This window comes from Brassica napus, chromosome C9 (assembly GCF_020379485.1).
Source record: "Brassica napus cultivar Da-Ae chromosome C9, Da-Ae, whole genome shotgun sequence".
NCBI classification, from domain to species: Eukaryota; Viridiplantae; Streptophyta; class Magnoliopsida; order Brassicales; family Brassicaceae; genus Brassica; species Brassica napus.
In genome coordinates, this window is record NC_063452.1 from 1,815,257 (window position 1) to 1,838,024 (window position 22,768).

The following is a 22,768-nucleotide window of genomic DNA, read 5'->3' on the forward strand; positions in this document are numbered from 1 at the left end:
TAAAGTTTAACTATGTCCATTATTTTTTGGGGCTATGGAGGGATAACATTCAAGAACATATGCACCGTTGAAATGTGACAAAGATTTTAATGATTATACATTTATGGGAAAATAATTTTAGAGCGTTTTGAAGCAACCAAAAAGAAGCACATTCAAAAGGGAGACAATGAATCTGAACCCTACTACGATTTGTAAATCCTGCTCTGAACCTTCAAAAAAAAAGTAGAATTTTCACTCATTATTTCAAGCTTTAGTCACCTTCAAGGCTATGAAGAGCGCCTGAACCGTAATAAGCCTAAATGCCTAATTTTGTGCTAAACCGCCTAATTTGTGTGTTAATCATGAATTGATAATAATATACTTCTATTCTTGTATTCATCCAAAAGACATCAGTTATTATTTACAAATGGTTCTGCATTTACATATCAAATAAAATGACATCACACTGATCTTTTTGATAAAAAGATTATCAGACTTCTCTGAATATCAGACTCTGAAAATTACAAAACAGAGATTAAACGCAAAAAAGTGTGACAATCCTCATAACATGAACTGCAAATACTCAGAGATCAATCTTGATTAATAGCCTATATAAGAGTGAACAACTTACATTATGAAAGTTGCATGGTCAGTGGGGGATTGTATCTCTGTCATCAAGGAACTGCAAAAGGTAGTGGGGGATTAGTTTCATTGATACTTATTCTGTTCGTTTGTTTGGAGCTTCTAATTTATCAGATGCACAAAAAGTAGATATACCTGTGATATCCGCTTCCATGTCAGCTAAAATGACCTCGGACTATGACACACAACTTATAATCTCGCTACATAATATTCATGTGGAACAGAAGGTTACGATTGAGTCGTCAAAGACTAAGAATCATGCAAAACAGAGGGTTGAAAAAGAGGCCTTCTAACTCAAATGTTAATGACATAGCAGGAGAGGCAGATGGTTAAGTCCAGGCTGCCACATGTAGAATTAACTCATCTTTCTTTTTTTTTTTTCATGTCCGGAATAGGAATATTGTTTAATCATAGCTCTATTAGTTTTGAGTATTTTGACTCTCCAAATTATATGGATACACTTTTAGAATCTCCTACGTATGGTTAAGGATATGCTCTGGTTCCACATTATTAATTCACTTTACCAGCTGCGTGGAAAAAATCAGTAAAAATATAGATTCTTATTTTTTTTTAAATAGAACAAAAAACTTAAGTTTATATGGCTTCCACCTAAGAAAAAAGCTACACGGATGCTAAAAAGAAAAAAAAAAGAAAAAAAGCTACACCAAATCAAACCATCGGACCTTGATAATACTAAACATTGCGACCATGGAAATTTGATGTGGTAATAAGATGGATAAATAGGACCATTGTGAATCAATCGGAGTAGATAGATGCAAAGGAAAAAGAAAACCCTAGGTTTCTCTTGATTGGGATGAGACAGAGTTTTGTACTAAATTTAAAACGTGGAAATATTTGATTTTTAAAATAAATTTCGATTTGAGACTAAAATTATTATAACTTTCTAATTAGGTTATTTTAGTTCAGTTATAAATAAGTGTAGTTTTCATAAATAATAATAAATGGTGTATTTATCAAAATATAATCTCATTTGAATGTATTTTCAAAATTTCCCTAATAATTATTATATCATTGTTAAACTAGATATTGTGTTCGAAATTCTCGGCACTCATATCTCAATAATTAAATACTATCCAACATTTGTAACAAATAATAATTATTCCATTGTATCGATTATCTAATAAATTCTATTAATATATAATTAAATTTAACACATATTTATTGTGTTATTTGAAATCTGAATATTGTATATTATGTACACATTTAAAAGTACAAGAAATTCATGTGTTGAACAAGCGACTAAATATTTAAAAGTATTATATTCTTATAACCGTTTAAAGACAATGTAAATACATAAGATATATAATGGTAGTTAATTAAAATATACAATTATATAAAGATATCAGTTAAATTTTGGTAAGTTTGAAATTACATAAAAAATAAAACAAATTTTGATATAGATCTGCACATAGCTTACATAAAATACATAATGATATTATTATAATCTTGTGATGGCACGTAAACCCACCTAGTAAAAATTACTTACCAACAATCCAATGAAATTTAAATTCCCATGGTCTATCGTGACGCGTTTTAAAATAAATTCCATCTCTTCTGGCCTCCCATGAACGTAGTATGCCACTTCTCGTCAAAAATGATTCTCGATATACTTGAACATCATGGTAATATCTACCATATCTTAAAAGACACTGTGTTTCTTCTTTTTTCCAATTTATTGTATCTACATCCCTAAACTCAAAGGTATGAGACGTATTAAATTGTAAATCCTTGCTTCCTAGATCATTTGTTGGGTTCGTCATATGACACTTCATATGGAGAACAATATTAGGACCGATTTGATTACGAATTTCTACATCATTCCATGTGTAAGCTGTACCAGCGAAAACAGCCAAAACGAGCACAAAATATATACAAAGATTCATATGTTAGATCAAAGACAGTCTGATCAGGGTATCAATGTTCAATATGTATAATTTGTTTTTGCAACATTTATATAATGTATTAATAATCTATTTATGATGCTAGCTAAATTTAAAATTAGACAAGAACTATTTTCAGCGCAAGTCAAATAATTTGTTTGGCAAAAAAGGAGCAACCGATAAAAACTAAAACAAATGAATTAACGCTTATGAGTACCAACCCACCATTAAATGGAAAAAATAGAAAAGTTTAAGATGAGCCAAAGAAATTACAATTTTTTTTAACGTATTTAAATATTTAAAGCACTTAAACAGTGAATTTAAAGATTTCACGAGACATTATCAAAACTAGGAAAACATAATTAATATTGAAGGAGAACATTAATTTTTGGGAACAGACTGTGTTTCTATCAGACAAGATGATTGTCTGCACCTCGTGCGGATTAATGTATATATATCAATATATTTCAATTTTAATGTTATTTTCTTAAAATATATATTATTAAATTTGATATAAATTTTAAATGAAAATAATAAATTATTTAATTTTAATTTTTGTGTTAGCCATGATGTATTAAATTCTGATTTTTGTTTTTTTTTATTTATGCGTGTAAATTTTGGATATAAAATTAATCTCTACTAATAACCAATTTATCATTAGGCAACTTGAATTTGAAACTAAACACTTATTGTAGTTGTGAATTAAAATAATCTCATCGGAAGTTAAAGCATTAGAAACAATTACGGTTCATAAACATCAGCAAAATAAACAATAGCCAATAAATATCATATACTATCAACAATTTAGATTTTAGAAACTGCGAGACAAAAAAAGTAATAATTTTAAAAACATGGGAAAGTGCCACAAAAGTAATAAGTCATGCTCCTTTTGTATTTAGTTTCATTTATAGCATAAACTTTAACTTCTGTATTCTCACAATGTCAATATGCTTAGAGACTATATCCGTCTATCACTTCGATCATGATATCACTGTGTAGCGTAGATAACGACGCTCATAATGTATGAGCTACGTACGACATTAGTTGTCAACAATATATTGTGTCCTAACTTGCCAGTCTTTTTTGGATTTCTAATTTGGGCTAAGGTTTAACTATGTCCATTATTTTTTGGGGCTATGGAGGGATAACATTCAAGAACATATGCACCGTTGAAATGTGACAAAGATTTTAATGATTATACATTTATGGGAAAATAATTTTAGAGCGTTTTGAAGCAACCAAAAAGAAGCACATTCAAAAGGGAGACAATGAATCTGAACCCTACTACGATTTGTAAATCCTGCTCTGAACCTTCAAAAAAAAAGTAGAATTTTCACTCATTATTTCAAGCTTTAGTCACCTTCAAGGCTATGAAGAGCGCCTGAACCGTAATAAGCCTAAATGCCTAATTTTGTGCTAAACCGCCTAATTTGTGTGTTAATCATGAATTGATAATAATATACTTCTATTCTTGTATTCATCCAAAAGACATCAGTTATTATTTACAAATGGTTCTGCATTTACATATCAAATAAAATGACATCACACTGATCTTTTTGATAAAAAGATTATCAGACTTCTCTGAATATCAGACTCTGAAAATTACAAAACAGAGATTAAACGCAAAAAAGTGTGACAATCCTCATAACAAGAACTGCAAATACTCAGAGATCAATCTTGATTAATAGCTTATATAAGAGTGAACAACTTACATTATGAAAGTTGCATGGTCAGTGGGGGATTGTATCTCTGTCATCAAGGAACTGCAAAAGGTAGTGGGGGATTAGTTTCATTGATACTTATTCTGTTCGTTTGTTTGGAGCTTCTAATTTATCAGATGCACAAAAAGTAGATATACCTGTGATATCCGCTTCCATGTCAGCTAAAATGACCTCGGACTATGACACACAACTTATAATCTCGCTACATAATATTCATGTGGAACAGAAGGTTACGATTGAGTCGTCAAAGACTAAGAATCATGCAAAACAGAGGGTTGAAAAAGAGGCCTTCTAACTCAAATGTTAATGACATAGCAGGAGAGACAGATGGTTAAGTCCAGGCTGCCACATGTAGAATTAACTCATCTTTTTTTTTTTTTTCATGTCCGGAATAGGAATATTGTTTAATCATAGCTCTATCAGTTTTGAGTATTTTGACTCTCCAAATTATATGGATACACTTTTAGAATCTCCTACGTATGGTTAAGGATATGCTCTGGTTCCACATTATTAATTCACTTTACCAGCTGCGTGGAAAAAATCAGTAAAAATATAGATTCTTAATTTTTTTTTAAATAGAACAAAAAACTTAAGTTTATATGGCTTCCACCTAAGAAAAAAGCTACACGGATGCTAAAAAGAAAAAAAAGAAAAAAAGCTACACCAAATCAAACCATCGGACCTTGATAATACTAAACATTGCGACCATGGAAATTTGATGTGGTAATAAGATGGATAAATAGGACCATTGTGAATCAATCGGAGTAGATAGATGCAAAGGAAAAAGAAAAAGAAAACCCTAGGTTTCTCTTGATGAGTTTTGTACTAAATTTAAAACGTGGAAATATTTGATTTTTAAAATAAATTTCGATTTGAGACTAAAATTATTATAAATTTCTAATTAGGTTATTTTAGTTCAGTTATAAATAAGTGTAGTTTTCATGAATAATAATAAATGGTGTATTTATCAAAATATAATCTCATTTGAATGTATTTTCAAAATTTCCCTAATAATTATTATATCATTGTTAAACTAGATATTGTGTTCGAAATTCTCGGTACTCATATCTCAATAATTAAATACTAACCAACATTTGTAACAAATAATAATTATTCCATTGTATCGATTATCTAATAAATTCTATTAATATATAATTAAATTTAACACATATTTATTGTGTTATTTGAAATCTGAATATTGTATATTATGTACACATTTAAAAGTACAAGAAATTCATGTGTTGAACAAGCGACTAAATATTTAAAAGTATTATATTCTTATAACCGTTTAAAGACAATGTAAATACATAAGATATATAATGGTAGTTAATTAAAATATACAATTATATAAAGATATCAGTTAAATTTTGGTAAGTTTGAAATTACATAAAAAATAAAACAAATTTTGATATAGATCTGCACATAGCTTACATAAAATACATAATGATATTATTATAATCTTGTGATGGCACGTAAACCCACCTAGTAAAAATTACTTACCAACAATCCAATGAAATTTAAATTCCCATGGTCTATCGTGACGCGTTTTAAAGTAAATTCCATCTCTTCTGGCCTCCCATGAACGTAGTATGCCACTTCTCGTCAAAAATGATTCTCGATATACTTGAACATCATGGTAATATCTACCATATCTTAAAAGACACTGTGTTTCTTCTTTTTTCCAATTTATTGTATCTACATCCCTAAACTCAAAGGTATGAGAGGTATTAAATTGTAAATCCTTGCTTCCTAGATCATTTGTTGGGTTCGTCATATGACACTTCATATGGAGAACAATATTAGGACCGATTTGATTACGAATTTCTACATCATTCCATGTGTAAGCTGTACCAGCGAAAACAGCCAAAACGAGCACAAAATATATACAAAGATTCATATGTTAGATCAAAGATAGTCTGATCAGGGTATCAATGTTCAATATGTATAATTTGTTTTTGCAACATTTATATAATGTATTAATAATCTATTTATGATGCTAGCTAAATTTAAAATTAGACAAGAACTATTTTCAGCACAAGTCAAATAATTTGTTTGGCAAAAAAGGAGCAACCGATAAAAACTAAAACAAATGAATTAACGCTTATGAGTACCAACCCACCATTAAATGGAAAAAATAGAAAAGTTTAAGATGAGCCAAAGAAATTACAATTTTTTTTAACGTATTTAAATATTTAAAGCACTTAAACAGTGAATTTAAAGATTTCACGAGACATTATCAAAACTAGGAAAACATAATTAATATTGAAGGAGAACATTAATTTTTGGGAACAAACTGTGTTTCTATCAGACAAGATGATTGTCTGCACCTCGTGCGGATTAATGTATATATATCAATATATTTCAATTTTAATGTTATTTTCTTAAAATATATATTATTAAATTTGATATAAATTTTAAATGAAAATAATAAATTATTTAATTTTAATTTTTGTGTTAACCATGATGTATTAAATTCTGTTTTTTTTGTTTTTTTTATTTATGCGGGTAAATTTTGGATATAAAATTAATCTCTACTAATAACCAATTTATCATTAGGCAACTTGAATTTGAAACTAAACACTTATTGTAGTTGTGAATTAAAATAATCTCATCGGAAGTTAAAGCATTAGAAACAATTACGGTTCATAAACATCAGCAAAATAAACAATAGCCAATAAATATCATATACTATCAACAATTTAGATTTTAGAAACTGCGAGACAAAAAAAGTAATAATTTTAAAAACATGGGAAAGTGCCACAAAAGTAATAAGTCATGCTCCTTTTGTATTTAGTTTCATTTATAGCATAAACTTTAACTTCTGTATTCTCACAATGTCAATATGCTTAGAGACTATATCCGTCTATCACTTCGATCATGATATCACTGTGTAGCGTAGATAACGACGCTCATAATGTATGAGCTACGTACGACATTAGTTGTCAACAATATATTGTGTCCTAACTTGCCAGTCTTTTTTGGATTTCTAATTTGGGCTAAGGTTTAACTATGTCCATTATTTTTTGGGGCTATGGAGGGATAACATTCAAGAACATATGCACCGTTGAAATGTGACAAAGATTTTAATGATTATACATTTATGGGAAAATAATTTTAGAGCGTTTTGAAGCAACCAAAAAGAAGCACATTCAAAAGGGAGACAATGAATCTGAACCCTACTACGATTTGTAAATCCTGCTCTGAACCTTCAAAAAAAAAGTAGAATTTTCACTCATTATTTCAAGCTTTAGTCACCTTCAAGGCTATGAAGAGCGCCTGAACCGTAATAAGCCTAAATGCCTAATTTTGTGCTAAACCGCCTAATTTGTGTGTTAATCATGAATTGATAATAATATACTTCTATTCTTGTATTCATCCAAAAGACATCAGTTATTATTTACAAATGGTTCTGCATTTACATATCAAATAAAATGACATCACACTGATCTTTTTGATAAAAAGATTATCAGACTTCTCTGAATATCAGACTCTGAAAATTACAAAACAGAGATTAAACGCAAAAAAGTGTGACAATCCTCATAACAAGAACTGCAAATACTCAGAGATCAATCTTGATTAATAGCTTATATAAGAGTGAACAACTTACATTATGAAAGTTGCATGGTCAGTGGGGGATTGTATCTCTGTCATCAAGGAACTGCAAAAGGTAGTGGGGGATTAGTTTCATTGATACTTATTCTGTTCGTTTGTTTGGAGCTTCTAATTTATCAGATGCACAAAAAGTAGATATACCTGTGATATCCGCTTCCATGTCAGCTAAAATGACCTCGGACTATGACACACAACTTATAATCTCGCTACATAATATTCATGTGGAACAGAAGGTTACGATTGAGTCGTCAAAGACTAAGAATCATGCAAAACAGAGGGTTGAAAAAGAGGCCTTCTAACTCAAATGTTAATGACATAGCAGGAGAGACAGATGGTTAAGTCCAGGCTGCCACATGTAGAATTAACTCATCTTTTTCTTTTTTTTTCATGTCCGGAATAGGAATATTGTTTAATCATAGCTCTATCAGTTTTGAGTATTTTGACTCTCCAAATTATATGGATACACTTTTAGAATCTCCTACGTATGGTTAAGGATATGCTCTGGTTCCACATTATTAATTCACTTTACCAGCTGCGTGGAAAAAATCAGTAAAAATATAGATTCTTAATTTTTTTTTTAAATAGAACAAAAAACGTAAGTTTATATGGCTTCCACCTAAGAAAAAAGCTACACGGATGCTAAAAAGAAAAAAAAGAAAAAAAGCTACACCAAATCAAACCATCGGACCTTGATAATACTAAACATTGCGACTATGGAAATTTGATGTGGTAATAAGATGGATAAATAGGACCATTGTGAATCAATCGGAGTAGATAGATGCAAAGGAAAAAGAAAAAGAAAACCCTAGGTTTCTCTTGATTGGGATGAGACAGAGTTTTGTACTAAATTTAAAACGTGGAAATATTTGATTTTTAAAATAAATTTCGATTTGAGACTAAAATTATTATAAATTTCTAATTAGGTTATTTTAGTTCAGTTATAAATAAGTGTAGTTTTCATGAATAATAATAAATGGTGTATTTATCAAAATATAATCTCATTTGAATGTATTTTCAAAATTTCCCTAATAATTATTATATCATTGTTAAACTAGATATATATTGTGTTCGAAATTCTCGGTACTCATATCTCAATAATTAAATACTAACCAACATTTGTAACAAATAATAATTATTCCATTGTATCGATTATCTAATAAATTCTATTAATATATAATTAAATTTAACACATATTTATTGTGTTATTTGAAATCTGAATATTGTATATTATGTACACATTTAAAAGTACAAGAAATTCATGTGTTGAACAAGCGACTAAATATTTAAAAGTATTATATTCTTATAACCGTTTAAAGACAATGTAAATACATAAGATATATAATGGTAGTTAATTAAAATATACAATTATATAAAGATATCAGTTAAATTTTGGTAAGTTTGAAATTACATAAAAAATAAAACAAATTTTGATATAGATCTGCACATAGCTTACATAAAATACATAATGATATTATTATAATCTTGTGATGGCACGTAAACCCACCTAGTAAAAATTACTTACCAACAATCCAATGAAATTTAAATTCCCATGGTCTATCGTGACGCGTTTTAAAGTAAATTCCATCTCTTCTGGCCTCCCATGAACGTAGTATGCCACTTCTCGTCAAAAATGATTCTCGATATACTTGAACATCATGGTAATATCTACCATATCTTAAAAGACACTGTGTTTCTTCTTTTTTCCAATTTATTGTATCTACATCCCTAAACTCAAAGGTATGAGACGTATTAAATTGTAAATCCTTGCTTCCTAGATCATTTGTTGGGTTCGTCATATGACACTTCATATGGAGAACAATATTAGGACCGATTTGATTACGAATTTCTACATCATTCCATGTGTAAGCTGTACCAGCGAAAACAGCCAAAACGAGCACAAAATATATACAAAGATTCATATGTTAGATCAAAGATAGTCTGATCAGGGTATCAATGTTCAATATGTATAATTTGTTTTTGCAACATTTATATAATGTATTAATAATCTATTTATGATGCTAGCTAAATTTAAAATTAGACAAGAACTATTTTCAGCACAAGTCAAATAATTTGTTTGGCAAAAAAGGAGCAACCGATAAAAACTAAAACAAATGAATTAACGCTTATGAGTACCAACCCACCATTAAATGGAAAAAATAGAAAAGTTTAAGATGAACCAAAGAAATTACATTTTTTTTAACGTATTTAAATATTTAAATCACTTAAACAGTGAATTTAAAGATTTCACGAGACATTATCAAAACTAGGAAAACATAATTAATATTGAAGGAGAACATTAATTTTTGGGAACAAACTGTGTTTCTATCAGACAAGATGATTGTCTGCACCTCGTGCGGATTAATGTATATATATCAATAAATTTCAATTTTAATGTTATTTTCTTAAAATATATATTATTAAATTTGATATAAATTTTAAATGATAATAATAAATTATTTAATTTTAATTTTTGTGTTAACCATGTTGTATTAAATTCTATTTTTTTGTTTTTTTATTTATGCGTGTAAATTTTGGATATAAAATTAATCTCTACTAATAACCAATTTATCATTAGACAACTTGAATTTGAAACTAAACACTTATTGTAGTTGTGAATTAAAATAATCTCATCGGAAGTTAAAGCATTAGAAACAATTACGGTTCATAAACATCAGCAAAATAAACAATAGCCAATAAATATCATATACTATCAACAATTTAGATTTTAGAAACTGCGAGACAAAAAAAGTAATAATTTTAAAAACATGGGAAAGTGCCACAAAAGTAATAAGTCATGCTCCTTTTGTATTTAGTTTCATTTATAGCATAAACTTTAACTTCTGTATTCTCACAATGTCAATATGCTTAGAAACTATATCTGTCTATCACCTCGATCATGATATCACTGTGTAGCGTAGATAACGACGCTCATAATGTATGAGCTACGTACGACATTAGTTGTCAACAATATATTGTGTCCTAGCTTGCCAGTCTTTTTTGGATTTCTAATTTGGGCTAAGGTTTAACTATGTCCATTATTTTTTGGGGCTATGGAGGGATAACATTCAAGAACATATGCACCGTTGAAATGTGACAAAGATTTTAATGATTATACATTTATGGGAAAATAATTTTAGAGCGTTTTGAAGCAACCAAAAAGAAGCACATTCAAAAGGGAGACAATGAATCTAAACCCTACTACGATTTGTAAATCCTGCTCTGAACCTTCAAAAAAAAAAGTAGAATTTTCACTCATTATTTCAAGCTTTAGTCACCTTCAAGGCTATGAAGAGCGCCTGAACCGTAATAAGCCTAAATGCCTAATTTTGTGCTAAACCGCCTAATTTGTGTGTTAATCTGATAATAATATACTTCTATTCTTGTATTCATCCAAAAGACATCAGTTATTATTTACAAATGGTTCTGCATTTACATATCAAATAAAATGACATCACACTGATCTTTTTGATAAAAAGATTATCAGACTTCTCTGAATATCAGACTCTGAAAATTACAAAACAGAGATTAAACGCAAAAAAGTGTGACAATCCTCATAACAAGAACTGCAAATACTCAGAGATCAATCTTGATTAATAGCTTATATAAGAGTGAACAACTTACATTATGAAAGTTGCATGGTCAGTGGGGGATTGTATCTCTGTCATCAAGGAACTGCAAAAGGACTTGGTTTAATACATCTCTAGTATTAAAGATACTGAGAAAGAAACCGAAATTCACATAGTCAAGAATTGAGCACAAAGCACCACAAAGAACATACACTTACCAATAAACTGAACATAAGTAAAGTGAAAAAAAAAAAGAGAGACATGCAGATATAAGCGCATGAGAAGCAATTCAAAGAAAAATTGAGAAATTGTGATTACCTCTAGGAGTGGCAGGAGAGACTAATGATGTCTCTCTAATTGTTTCACCTCCTGCATCCCCTTTCCTCTTCATGGTCTTCAAAAGACACCAGATTTGTCTGCAATCTTCTCAAAAATGCATATGCAAAAACACAATCTCTTTCCTCCTCGTGATGATCATTCATGAAGCCGTTCAGCAGCCCATTCTCCTAACTTTCGCCACCCGTACTTTTTGCTCGCATCATTTATCCTTGTCAACATTTGGACAGGTGGATCAAAAGGCATCAGCAGGAGAAACTCCTCAAGCTGACGCAAACACCCATACTTGCAGTAAAGTTCAACCATACAATCATAATGCTCAACCTGAGGCAATACAAAATATCTGTTGCTCATAGAACTGAAGTACTGAAAACCGAGCTCCACGTGGCCTTCGCGTATGCAAGCTCGCAAGATCCCCAGAAAGGTGACATGGTCAGGCTTAACTCCTTCATCTTCCATAGCCATGAACAGCTCAAACACCTCTTTGCTTCTCCCATTACGATAGCAACCACGGATCATAGAGTTCCACAGCATCAAGTCCCTTGTAGCAGCCGCCTCTTCGAATACTTTGATAGCATAGCCGAAACATCGGCATTTGGAGTACATGTCAACCATAGCACCGCGTAGGACATCATCAACATCATATCCGTTTCTGATCAAGAAACCATGAGTTGCTTTGCCTAAACCAAGAGCAGGAACGTTCGCACAGCCCGCTAAGAGCGTAGCGAGTGTGTACTTGCTAGGCTTCGCCTCGAACTGCATCCCTTCGAAGAAAGATAAGGCTTGCTCACTCCTGCCGACTCTAGCTAAGCCAGTTAACAAAGCGTTCCATGAAACCTCGTCTCTTAGCTCACTCATCTGACGGAACAAAGCATTGGCGCTCCCAAAGGCGCCGCATTTGCCATACATATCGAGAAGCGCATTAGCTACAATCAAATTCCCATCGTAACCATGCCTGTAGACGAAACCGTGAGCTTGCTTCCCCGTCTGAACATCTGAAACACCTGAGCAGACATTCAGAATCCACACGAGAGTGACGTTATCGATACCTTCCACCTCCTTGCGCATCAGAGCTAAAAACTCCAGCGCCTCGTCCCATTCGCTGGCACGCACGTATCCACCCAACATCGCGTTCCACGAGATTATATTCCTCACAGGCATCAAATCAAAGAGCTCCCTTGCCTCTCTAGTTATACCGTTCATCGCGTAACCTGACATAGCTGAAGTCCAGAACTTCAAGTCTTTAGACTCGGTTTGATCAAACACTCTACGAGCACTCTCCAGCCTCCCGCATTTTACATACATATCAAAGATCGAGGTAGAAACAATCGTGTCTGGCAAGAATTTGAGTTTGAGAGCAATGGCGTGGATCACCATTCCCACCTCGAGGGTTAGTGATCTTGAACAAGCTAAAACTACACTAGAGACTGTGTGATTCAAAGGTCGAACATTCATCTCTAGCATCTTGAAGAACATCACCACCGCCTCATCGTTCAACCCCATCTCAAGATACCTCCTCACAACCACGTTCCAAGAAACATCACTAGGGCTTTCAATCTCATCAAACACTCTCCTCGCATCGCTCATAGCCCCACACTTGCCGTAAACATCAACAATCGAAGTCTCCAAATCCACATTCCCTGAGTATCCACGCTTCACCACAGAGCAATGAAGCTGCATCAACAACCTCAAGTCCAAGACGAAGCCGCACGACTTCAACACGCCCGAGAAAGACGTCTCCGTCGCTCGTATTCCGTCTCTACTCATCCTAACAAACGCACGAAACACCTCGTCGTGGAGTTCGTTCTTGGCGCAAGCAGTGATCAGCGCGTTCCAAGACCCGCCGTCTCGTTCAGGCATTTGCTCGAACAGCTCGCGCGCATCGTTCGCACACCCGATTCTCCCGTAAGCTTCGATGGCTCTGTTGAGTAGGAAGATCGGGGGGAGGGGAGAGAACGTCACCAGGTGGGAGACGACTTTGCGGGCTTGCACGACGAGTGATTTCGAGGAGCATGAGCGGAGAAGACGCTCGTATAGCCAGTATGAGACTGGCTCTAGAGAAGGGAAGAGGAGAGAGACGGCTTTGGAGATGTTACCGTGTTCTAGTTGCTCGAGGATTTGGTGGGTCGCTGAGTTTTTTTCGGGTCGGGTCGAGGATTTGTTGAGGACACGCTTGCTGGTTTTGTCGCGGCTGAGAACACGGCCAACGGCGGCAGAAACTCCGGTCAGTGCCATGTGTAGTGTGGGAGCTTTGGTTCCATGACCTTGAGGTTCTGTAAGGAAAAAACACAAAATCTTATAAGGTTACTAACAAAGCCCAACTTGTTTTACTATTGGGCCTTTGCAATTGAAAGGCCTGAATAGACTAACATTGCTTAGATATGGAGGCCAGTTGTTAGCTACCATGTAAAATATATTCATTATAAGTGTTGTTTTAGGTTTCGACACACGGATTAAAAAAACAATTAATTTTGTACATTTTCTATAAAAAACACTATTACCTATACATCTAACCATATTTCAACCAATAGAAAAATAAATTTTACATAAAATTAATAAATTTTGCATTAAAAATCGAAAACGACACTTATTTTGTAACGAAAAAATTTTTCTAAAAAGACACTTAATATGAAACGGAGGGAGTATATACTATTGTAATCTATATACTGTATGTAATGATTGGTTCATTCTTTTTTCATTTTTTAAAGAAAGTGAAAATGATCTTAAACATTTTTAAGAAATGATTTTCGAACCTTTTTTTTTTGCGCAACATGATTTGCGAACCTTCGATAAGATTTGGACCGGTCTGGTCGACATGCACTTGGTCAACTAAACATTTTTTTTATCTACCAACTCATGTGCTATATAAACTAAGCTCAATGAAATAAAAGCAGATTTGAATTTCATAAAAACTAAGTTAACAAAAAAAAACTGGATTTGTGAAGGATTCCCCAAATGAGAGAATATTAACCTGAGAAAGTTTTCCTAACAAAAGAAGAAGAAAAAAGAATCATAAGAGAAGATGGTGCCACCTAACATTAGTTAACTCGATTTATTCATGTGGTTTATAAGTTAGGTGGCATACAAAATCACGACGAACATACAAACAAATTGAAAATGATTTACAAAAATGAAATGATATCCACGTTCACGTATCGTCTAGGTTTCGTCCTAAAACATTGTGAATTGTGTTTTTTCATAAAAAGTTTTAAGTTAAATTATATTTGTTTCTATATTTTAGATATGTATTTTAATAGCTGAAAGGTAAAAAATCTTTTTTGTAAAAATACATCACTAAACTAAAATCTGAAACTCTTTATTTTCAAGGTCAAACAAGATGGTAGGAGCTGATCAAAAAAAAAAAAAACAAGATGGTAGGCATTTGTAAAAAAAAAAATGTGCCACGTTTATATAAAATCTAATAAGAAATGCCACCTAATTCTATTCTTTCATTACTACATCCTTTTTTTTTTGAGCAACTCATTACTACGTCCAAAGAACAAAAATTCCAAACTTTTTTTACATCCTTTTAGACTTTTAGTGGGCATTTGTGATGTCCTGAAGCCTAACTAAAGAGGCTCTCTCTCACTTCACAAGAACCACACAAATACATAACGCTTGACGCTAACACAAAGAATCATCCAAACTCAATCCTCTCACCTCCACCTCACGTTCCCTGGCCGCCACCACCACTACCAACCTTCTCTCTAGTCTCCTGAAATCAAATTCCCATTATGCAACACCATTTTCATCATCCTCAACATCACCATCATCTTCTTCATCATCCATAACCCATATCCCAATCTTTGTAGATTCTCATCATCTCATTTCCTCCTCTTGATTCCCACACACATCTAATTTCCCTCCTCTTCCCAGGCATGACTCTTCCTTATGGTCTCTCTTCGGTTAGGAACCACTCTCTTCTACTCAAGACTTCTCACCTCTGCGTACCTAGATCAGCTCTCGGTTGCTTCTCTCCCAAGGATTCTCCTCTCTTCAAGAAGAACAGTGCCCTATTCCTTTCTCCACAGAAACACACTTCTTTTCCTCTCAAACTCGTCCACCCTTTAGCTAGCTTCTCTTCTTATGCTGAAGGAGATGGAGATCAACAGATACAGAACTCTCACGACTCTGATGAAAAAGGTAACGCAGAAGCTGTTGGAGACTTCTCTGGAATGGCTAATGCCTTTCACATTTCATCCAAAACAGCGAGGGCAATCACCATAGTCATCGCCTTCTCTGCTCTCTCCTTGCCACTCTTCATGAAATCCCTGGGACAAGGACTCGCTCTCAAGACCAAGCTCCTCTCTTACGCGACACTACTCTTTGGTTTCTACATGGCGTGGAACATTGGAGCTAATGATGTGGCCAATGCCATGGGGACTTCTGTCGGATCCGGAGCCCTGACCATCCGTCAAGCTGTGATTACTGCTGCGGTTCTTGAGTTCTCAGGTGCTCTTTTGATGGGAACTCACGTGACTAGCACGATGCAGAAAGGGATCCTCATGGCTAATGTGTTCCAAGGGAAAGATATGTTGCTCTTTGCTGGTCTCCTCTCTTCCTTGGCTGCTGCTGGAACTTGGTTACAGGTTCTCATCTTATCTTTTGCTTCTTCCTCACTAGTTTTAAGAAAAATATTTAGTAAATTTAATACCAATGTTCAAGAAATCAATAGGCGGTAATTCTACGCTTCATATGAGATTAGTGCTTAGGCAAAAAAAAATTGGTTTAGATAAATCGTTTCGCTTATGACCGATTTGCCGTCTAGACGTTTAAGACCAAGATTGGTTAATACATTTGAGGATGGCAATGACAAATGATACAAGTACAGAAGCAGTGTCTTAAAACAACTATGCTGAACGATATAAGTAGAGAACCTAATGCTGAAAACGATTATGTAATTGTGAATTTTCACAGGTGGCTTCTTACTTTGGATGGCCAGTATCGACAACTCACTGTATTGTGGGATCAATGGTTGGGTTTGGACTGGTCTACGGTGGAGCTGGTGCTGTTTTCTGGAGTTCTTTAGCTAAAGTGGCTTCATCTTGGGTCATATCTCCTCTAATGGGAGCTCTAGTCTCCTTTCTTGTCTACAAATGCATCAGAAGAGTAAGTAAAACAAAACAAATCAATCTCAACAACCAAACTTTCATAATACTTGATGTTTTACCTTGATGTTTTATCTTTATGCACAAAGATTAAAACAGTTGCATTTAAAAAAAAAATTTATAAAAATATAATTTTAAAACCATTTAACCAATTACAAAAAAAAATTTAAAATCTAATTGGTTGAAACAAAAATACTTCTAAAACATCATCATCTATATTGATCCGGAGAGTATCTATGTAAAAGATAAATTAGTATTATTTAATCACTATATATTTTGTAACTACAATACACGCCGTCTATTCTATAAAGTATTAGAGCGGTCTGTTCCTTTCGAGCCACTCTTTTTTTACATGCTTAAGCTTCTGTCCTTTGCAGTTTGTTTACAGTGCACCAAACCCGGGACAAGCGGCGGCAACAGCGGCTCCTGTCGCCGTGTTCTTAGGCGTCGCCAGCATTTCTTTCGCCGCCTTTCCTCTGAGCAAGATCTTCCCTATAGCTCTATCCCAAGCCTTAGCCTGTGGAGCAGCAGGAGCCATAATCTTCGACAGAATCATCCGGGACAAGCTCGGCCACCTTCTAGCCAAAACCAAACCACAAGACACACCGCAGAACCAGCCCAAAAGCATTGGTTTCCTCTCCGAGATCGCAGGTCCTACAGACACTCAGCTCGAGATAGTCTACGGAGTCTTCGGCTACATGCAAGTCCTCTCTGCCTGCTTCATGTCCTTCGCTCACGGAGGCAGCGACGTCTCCAACGCCATCGGACCTTTAGCCGCCGCGTTGAGCATCCTCCAAAGAGGAGCCACGGGAGGAGGAGGAGATATAGTGATCCCTATGGACGTTCTCGCGTGGGGAGGGTTCGGTATCGTTGCTGGTCTCACCATGTGGGGATACAGAGTGATTGCGACGATAGGGAAGAAGATCACTGAGCTTACTCCGACGAGAGGGTTTGCGGCGGAGTTTGCCGCGGCCTCGGTGGTTTTGTTTGCTTCCAAGTTAGGGCTTCCTATATCGGCGACTCATACGCTGGTTGGAGCTGTGATGGGAGTTGGGTTCGCGAGGGGGCTTAATAGCGTGAGGGCGGAGACGGTGAAAGAGATCGTTGCTTCGTGGCTCGTTACGATTCCTGTCGGAGGTACACTTGCTGTAATTTACACTTGGGTTTTCACCAAGCTCTTGTCTTTTGTCTTGTGAGTTTATGTTTTTTTTTTTGGATCTTTGGTTTTTTGATACAAAGAACATGAAACTGATTTATTCTACGTTGTTGGCTTGATTGAATCGAATTTAAAAACCCTTAAAATTATATGTGGAGATTATTGAAAATGCATAATACCTAGATTACCGTTCTATGCAAGTAGACAAATCATGTTATATTGTAGATAAAAATGTCGTTAGACTCATTACTATTGCAATCGTGTCAATTCAGTGATTTACAAATGTTTGAGGAAGATGAGAACAATTTTTGGTAGTTAAAGGTAAGAAGAAGACTAGAGCACGACGCTTGAAGAATTGGAAACTCACGTCACGTGTCTTATATCGTGATATTAGTTTGTGAAATTAGTATTTGTGAAATTAGTTTTAGCATTTTCTTACTCAACGCGGGTGTTTTCATCTCATCACATAGAAAAACGGTATATGCAAAAGCAAGTACCCTTGAACCAAATAGAGGGTGAAACTTCGTTTGTTTGAATACTAATTAACGTAATCTCTTCTTTTTTTTAGTTCAAGAGTTGGCCTATTTCTGATACTTCTCCTCTCCATTTTCTTTTATCCTATCATCAGCTATTGCATCCTACATTACAACACATACATCGGCTGCACTAGGAATATCGACGGCTTTACGTCGAAACAAAAGTATCAATTTTTTAATGTTGTTGACTTTTACCTATTTGTCACAATTTGTTTTGCATATCATCCACGTCAAGACTGTTGTCTGAACCATGCACGGTACGGTTCCTGTCAACATACCACACGAGATTCCCATGCAACATCAAAGATTTCTCAGTATTGGTCTTTTTAAGTTTTTTTGAATCTCACACGTTGCCAAAGGTTACTTGATTAGATGATTAAAGATTTTATCATTTCTACGTTTACACCAAAGTTAAGCTTGCGTCCTAACAATAGACCAAATTTATTCCGAACTAGTATTAGCATGGGATGTTAATAGAACTAGGTTTTTTATTCATTAAAAGTTAATTTGAGTATTTGTAACTTTTTGGAAAAAAAGCAAATACTTAAAATTAATCTCTGTTTAAAACGAAACAAATCTAGCGCTCGTCGTTTTTTGAGTGCAGAAGGAAGGGCACGTAATAGCATCTCCAACCATTAGAAATTAGGTGAAATTCTAAAAAAATAAAAAATAATAATATTTTAATTAAATAACTAAATTTTCTATTTTTTAAAAAATTTTAAAATGCTAGTTAGAAAACACATGGAAAATAAAAATTTAGAAGTGGTTCTAAGAGCATGATAAACCTGAGATTCTTAGAATGAAGTTTTTAACGGAAGTTAAGAAACTGTTTCTTAACTTTTAACTAAAAAAGCTAAGAACCGGTTCTTAAATAAAGATTTTAAGAACCGGTTCTTAGCTTTTTTAGTTAAAAGTTAAGAAACAGTTTCTTAACTTCCGCTAAGAACCTCACTCTAAAAATTCCGGGTTAATCATGGTCTAAAAATCCTTTTTTTAGAACTTTTCTTGACTCTCTATTTTCTTGGTGCAGTTTGACTTTTTTTTGGTTTGTTTTTTTATGGATGTTGTTTAATATATATATATATATATATATATATTTATAAATAACTACAAATTATAGTTATGCCATCCTTTTTTTGTTCAGCTAGTTCTACCATCTTTTTTGTTCTAATAATTCTACTATTTTAAACCATGATTATCGCACAAAAAAAGTGAGGTTCTTAATACTTTTTGTGGTCTGGACCCTACAAAAAGTACAAGATTCATCTTTTGTATATGCAAAATAAGAATCAATTGTGGGTGGATTTTTGTACTGTTCGCGGATCCCACTGACACGTGGCGGTCCGCGACTGGTTCGTCGTTTAATATATATATTTTTTTTTTTAAAGACAAAAAAAAAATAAGAAATGTTCTTAAAGTAGTGTATATTGTACAATCGACTTAAAAAATATAATGAATTTTTCAGAAAATATAATGATATATACAGTCTTTCTCTAAAAAAATTACCGTACAAGCTAAAATCCAATAAACTAGTATTATTATGTCATAAAAAATGACAAGAATGTCTGTTAACTCTCGAACAACACACCACACGGGTGTTCCATTAACTCCACAAACTCTTTTTCCTCCCTTTCTTTTTTTCCACGCATTAATTATTACAAAAAGACCACAGACAAGCCGTGCAACTCACGCGCCGGTCAGATCAAAAACCGTAGAAAAAAAACAGAGAAGAAAAAAACGGAACTTGACTAGTTTCCCACAAAACCTTCCCACTAGAAGATAGCGAAGAAGAAGAAGAAGACGATAACACACAGTCTTCCCTTCCAAAAAATAACATCAAACCTTTCGATTGCTTGATATAGAAAGGTTGAACCTTTTTTTTCTTAAAAAATGGAACAAGAGAGCCGAATCGGAGACGAGCTCTCGAGCTCCCTCCTCACGGCGGAGCGCCTCCGCTCCTCCGTCGAGGAAGCCAAATCCTTCAAAACAGAGTGCGGCGAGGTCGGCAAACAAGCCGATCGCCTCGCTCAGATGCTAAGGACCCTCGTCCGCCTCGTCGCCGGCTCTCAGCAGCAGGTTTACGACCGCCCGATCCGGAGAGTCGTCGCCGACGTTAGGAAGAATCTCGACCGTGCGCTGTCCCTCGTCCGCAAGTGCAGGAGAGACAACGTGCTCCGGCGAGTGTGCACCATCATCAACGCGGCGGATTTTCGCAGAGTGGTGGGCTTTCTCGAGTCCTCTAACGGCGACGTGAAGTGGCTGCTGAGCGTGTTCGACGGCGACGGCGGCGACGGAGGAGGAGGAGGGATCGTTATCTCGCTTCCTCCGATAGCTACCAACGATCCCATTCTCCCTTGGGTTTGGTCTCTTGTGGCGTCCGTGCAGATGGGGAAGGTTGTGGATAGGATCGAAGCCGCGAACCAGCTTGGCTCTCTCGCCGGAGACAACGACAGGAACAAGAAGATCATAGTGGACGAAGGTGGTGTGCCTCCGTTGCTGAAGCTTCTCAAAGACGGGTCCTCCCCCGAGGGGCAAGTCTCTGCTGCTTCGGTGTTGAAGGTGTTGTCTTGCGACGAGGATAAGGTTAGGTGTATAGTTAATGATGTAGGCGTTCCGGTTATCGTCCAAGTCCTTAGCGATTCTCCGGTTCGGGTTCAGATTAAAGTAGCTACATTGGTGGCGAGGATGGCTGAACACGATCCGGTGGCTCAAGAGGAGTTCGCTAGACAGAGTGTGATTAAGCCGTTGGTGACGTTGCTTTCGCTAGACGTCTTTGTGGACGATCTTGAGCCGAGTAGTAAGCAGCACAGTAGCATCCACTCTCTTGTTCAGATGAATAAAGATCCGGTTTCGAAAGCTTACAAGAGTTTCAAGTCTAATGTGTATAGCGAGATCGGTGGTAGTGGTAGTGGGAGTGGGAGTGGGAGTGGGAGTAGAATTTTGAAGAAGGAGAGGGATAACGAGAGCCCTGAGGTGAAACACGAGCTTAAGGTTAGCTGCGCGGAGGCTTTGTGGATGCTTGCTAGAGGGAATGTAGCGAATAGCAGGAGGATAACGGAGACGAAAGGGTTGCTTTCTTTGGCCAAGATTGTGGAGAAAGAAGATGGAGAGTTGCGGTATAACTGTTTGATGACTCTTATGGAGATAACCTCTGCTGCTGAGTCTAACGCCGACCTTAGACGAGCAGCTTTCAAGACTAATTCACCTGCTGCCAAGGCCGTTATCGACCAGATGCTGTGGATAATCAAGGAAATCGATAGCCCGGTTTTGAAAATCCCGGCGATTCAGTCGATAGGGTCGTTGGCCAGGACGTTCCCGGCGAGAGAGACGAGGATGATCCAGCCCTTGGTGGAGAAGCTAGGTAGCAGCAACCAAGAAGTGGCGGTAACAGCTGTGATTTCGTTGCAGAAGTTTGTGTGTCCTGAGAACTTCCTATGCGCAGAGCATTCAAAGAACATAATAGAGTATGGTGCCGTCCCGTTGCTGATGAAGCTGATAAGGAACTTCGAGCAGCAAGTGCAGTTGCAGTGTCTTGTTCTGCTGTGTTACCTTTCGATGAATGCTAGTAACCATGAGCAGCTGGAACAGGCTAAGGTTTTGACGGTGCTTGAAGGTGCAGAACGGTTGGCGAGTCTGCAGAATCCGGAGTTGAGAGAGCTTGTGTCGAAGGCTATATATCAGCTAAGTTTATACAATGCAGGAAGTCATAGTCAGATGCTATCTTATGCTGGTCCTTGAAAGCAAACATGGTTTACAGTTGGTTTTGGATTATGTGGTACAGACAGATACTACTACATTGTTAGATGATTACAGGGAAAGAGCAAAAGTGAAATCTCTGGTTTTGTGATCAATTTGAATGATCAATCCTTCATTGTAAGTAAAACGAAACAAAAATGGAAAGGTAATAAAACTGGCTTTGCTCTGTGTGATTTCAGCTATAATTTAGATTTAAATGAATAAGCCACTTATGTTTATTAGGAAAATACTGGTCTATTATTTCTAGTCTCGTTCTTATTTTGTTTACTTTTAGAAAAAGGTAAAATATTTCCAATTTCACTCACTTTATGTTAACGTAGTGGCATACATTTCTAATCTTATTCACTACCTCACTATTTTGTATTTCATATTTTTATTTCTTTCTTTTTGCAAAATCGAATAAAATTTAATTAAAATACAACTCTTTTTTCGAGTTAATATTTTTTTTAAAGAAA

General features: G+C 35.1%; 3 protein-coding genes and 2 long non-coding RNA genes across 5 annotated transcripts; 2 read left to right on the forward strand and 3 right to left on the reverse strand.

The window, feature by feature from the left end:
* Window positions 1-346: 346 nt before the first annotated feature.
* Window positions 347-6,468, reverse strand: LOC125593261. The gene is made up of 2 exons (XR_007329188.1): window positions 611-6,468; window positions 347-493 (listed from the first exon to the last, which is right to left on the reverse strand). It is a non-coding gene; the product is annotated as an uncharacterized LOC125593261 (long non-coding RNA).
* Window positions 6,469-7,586: 1,118 nt separating this feature from the next.
* Window positions 7,587-8,411, reverse strand: LOC125593262. The gene is made up of 2 exons (XR_007329189.1): window positions 7,851-8,411; window positions 7,587-7,733 (listed from the first exon to the last, which is right to left on the reverse strand). It is a non-coding gene; the product is annotated as an uncharacterized LOC125593262 (long non-coding RNA).
* Window positions 8,412-11,213: 2,802 nt separating this feature from the next.
* Window positions 11,214-14,029, reverse strand: LOC106413251 (pentatricopeptide repeat-containing protein At3g26540). The gene is given in 3 exon segments (XM_048769612.1): window positions 11,214-11,527; window positions 11,740-11,903; window positions 11,905-14,029. Coding segments are annotated over 2 exon segments (2,208 nt in total). The 5' UTR covers window positions 13,993-14,029; the 3' UTR covers window positions 11,214-11,527; window positions 11,740-11,783.
* Window positions 14,030-15,319: 1,290 nt separating this feature from the next.
* Window positions 15,320-18,170, forward strand: LOC106415389 (inorganic phosphate transporter 2-1, chloroplastic). Its single transcript, XM_013856079.3, has 3 exons — window positions 15,320-16,346; window positions 16,675-16,866; window positions 17,243-18,170. The coding sequence occupies exons 1-3, from the start codon at window positions 15,636-15,638 to the stop codon at window positions 18,059-18,061; spliced, it is 1,722 nt and encodes a 573-aa protein (XP_013711533.1). The 5' UTR covers window positions 15,320-15,635; the 3' UTR covers window positions 18,062-18,170.
* Window positions 18,171-20,216: 2,046 nt separating this feature from the next.
* Window positions 20,217-22,486, forward strand: LOC106360372. Its single transcript, XM_013799958.3, has one exon. The coding sequence runs from the start codon at window positions 20,448-20,450 to the stop codon at window positions 22,293-22,295; it is 1,848 nt and encodes a 615-aa protein (XP_013655412.2). The 5' UTR covers window positions 20,217-20,447; the 3' UTR covers window positions 22,296-22,486.
* The last annotated feature ends 282 nt before the right edge of the window (window positions 22,487-22,768 follow it).

Bases quoted from the DNA above. Each gene is read 5' to 3' on its own strand.
- LOC106415389 (XM_013856079.3), top strand. From the start codon at position 15,636: ATGACTCTTCCTTATGGTCTCTCTTCGGTTAGGAACCACTCTCTTCTA. The intron at 16,347-16,674 runs GTTCTCATCTTA...GAATTTTCACAG, and splicing joins CTGCTGGAACTTGGTTACAG to GTGGCTTCTTACTTTGGATG. The intron at 16,867-17,242 runs GTAAGTAAAACA...TGTCCTTTGCAG, and splicing joins TCTACAAATGCATCAGAAGA to TTTGTTTACAGTGCACCAAA.
- LOC106360372 (XM_013799958.3), top strand. From the start codon at position 20,448: ATGGAACAAGAGAGCCGAATCGGAGACGAGCTCTCGAGCTCCCTCCTC.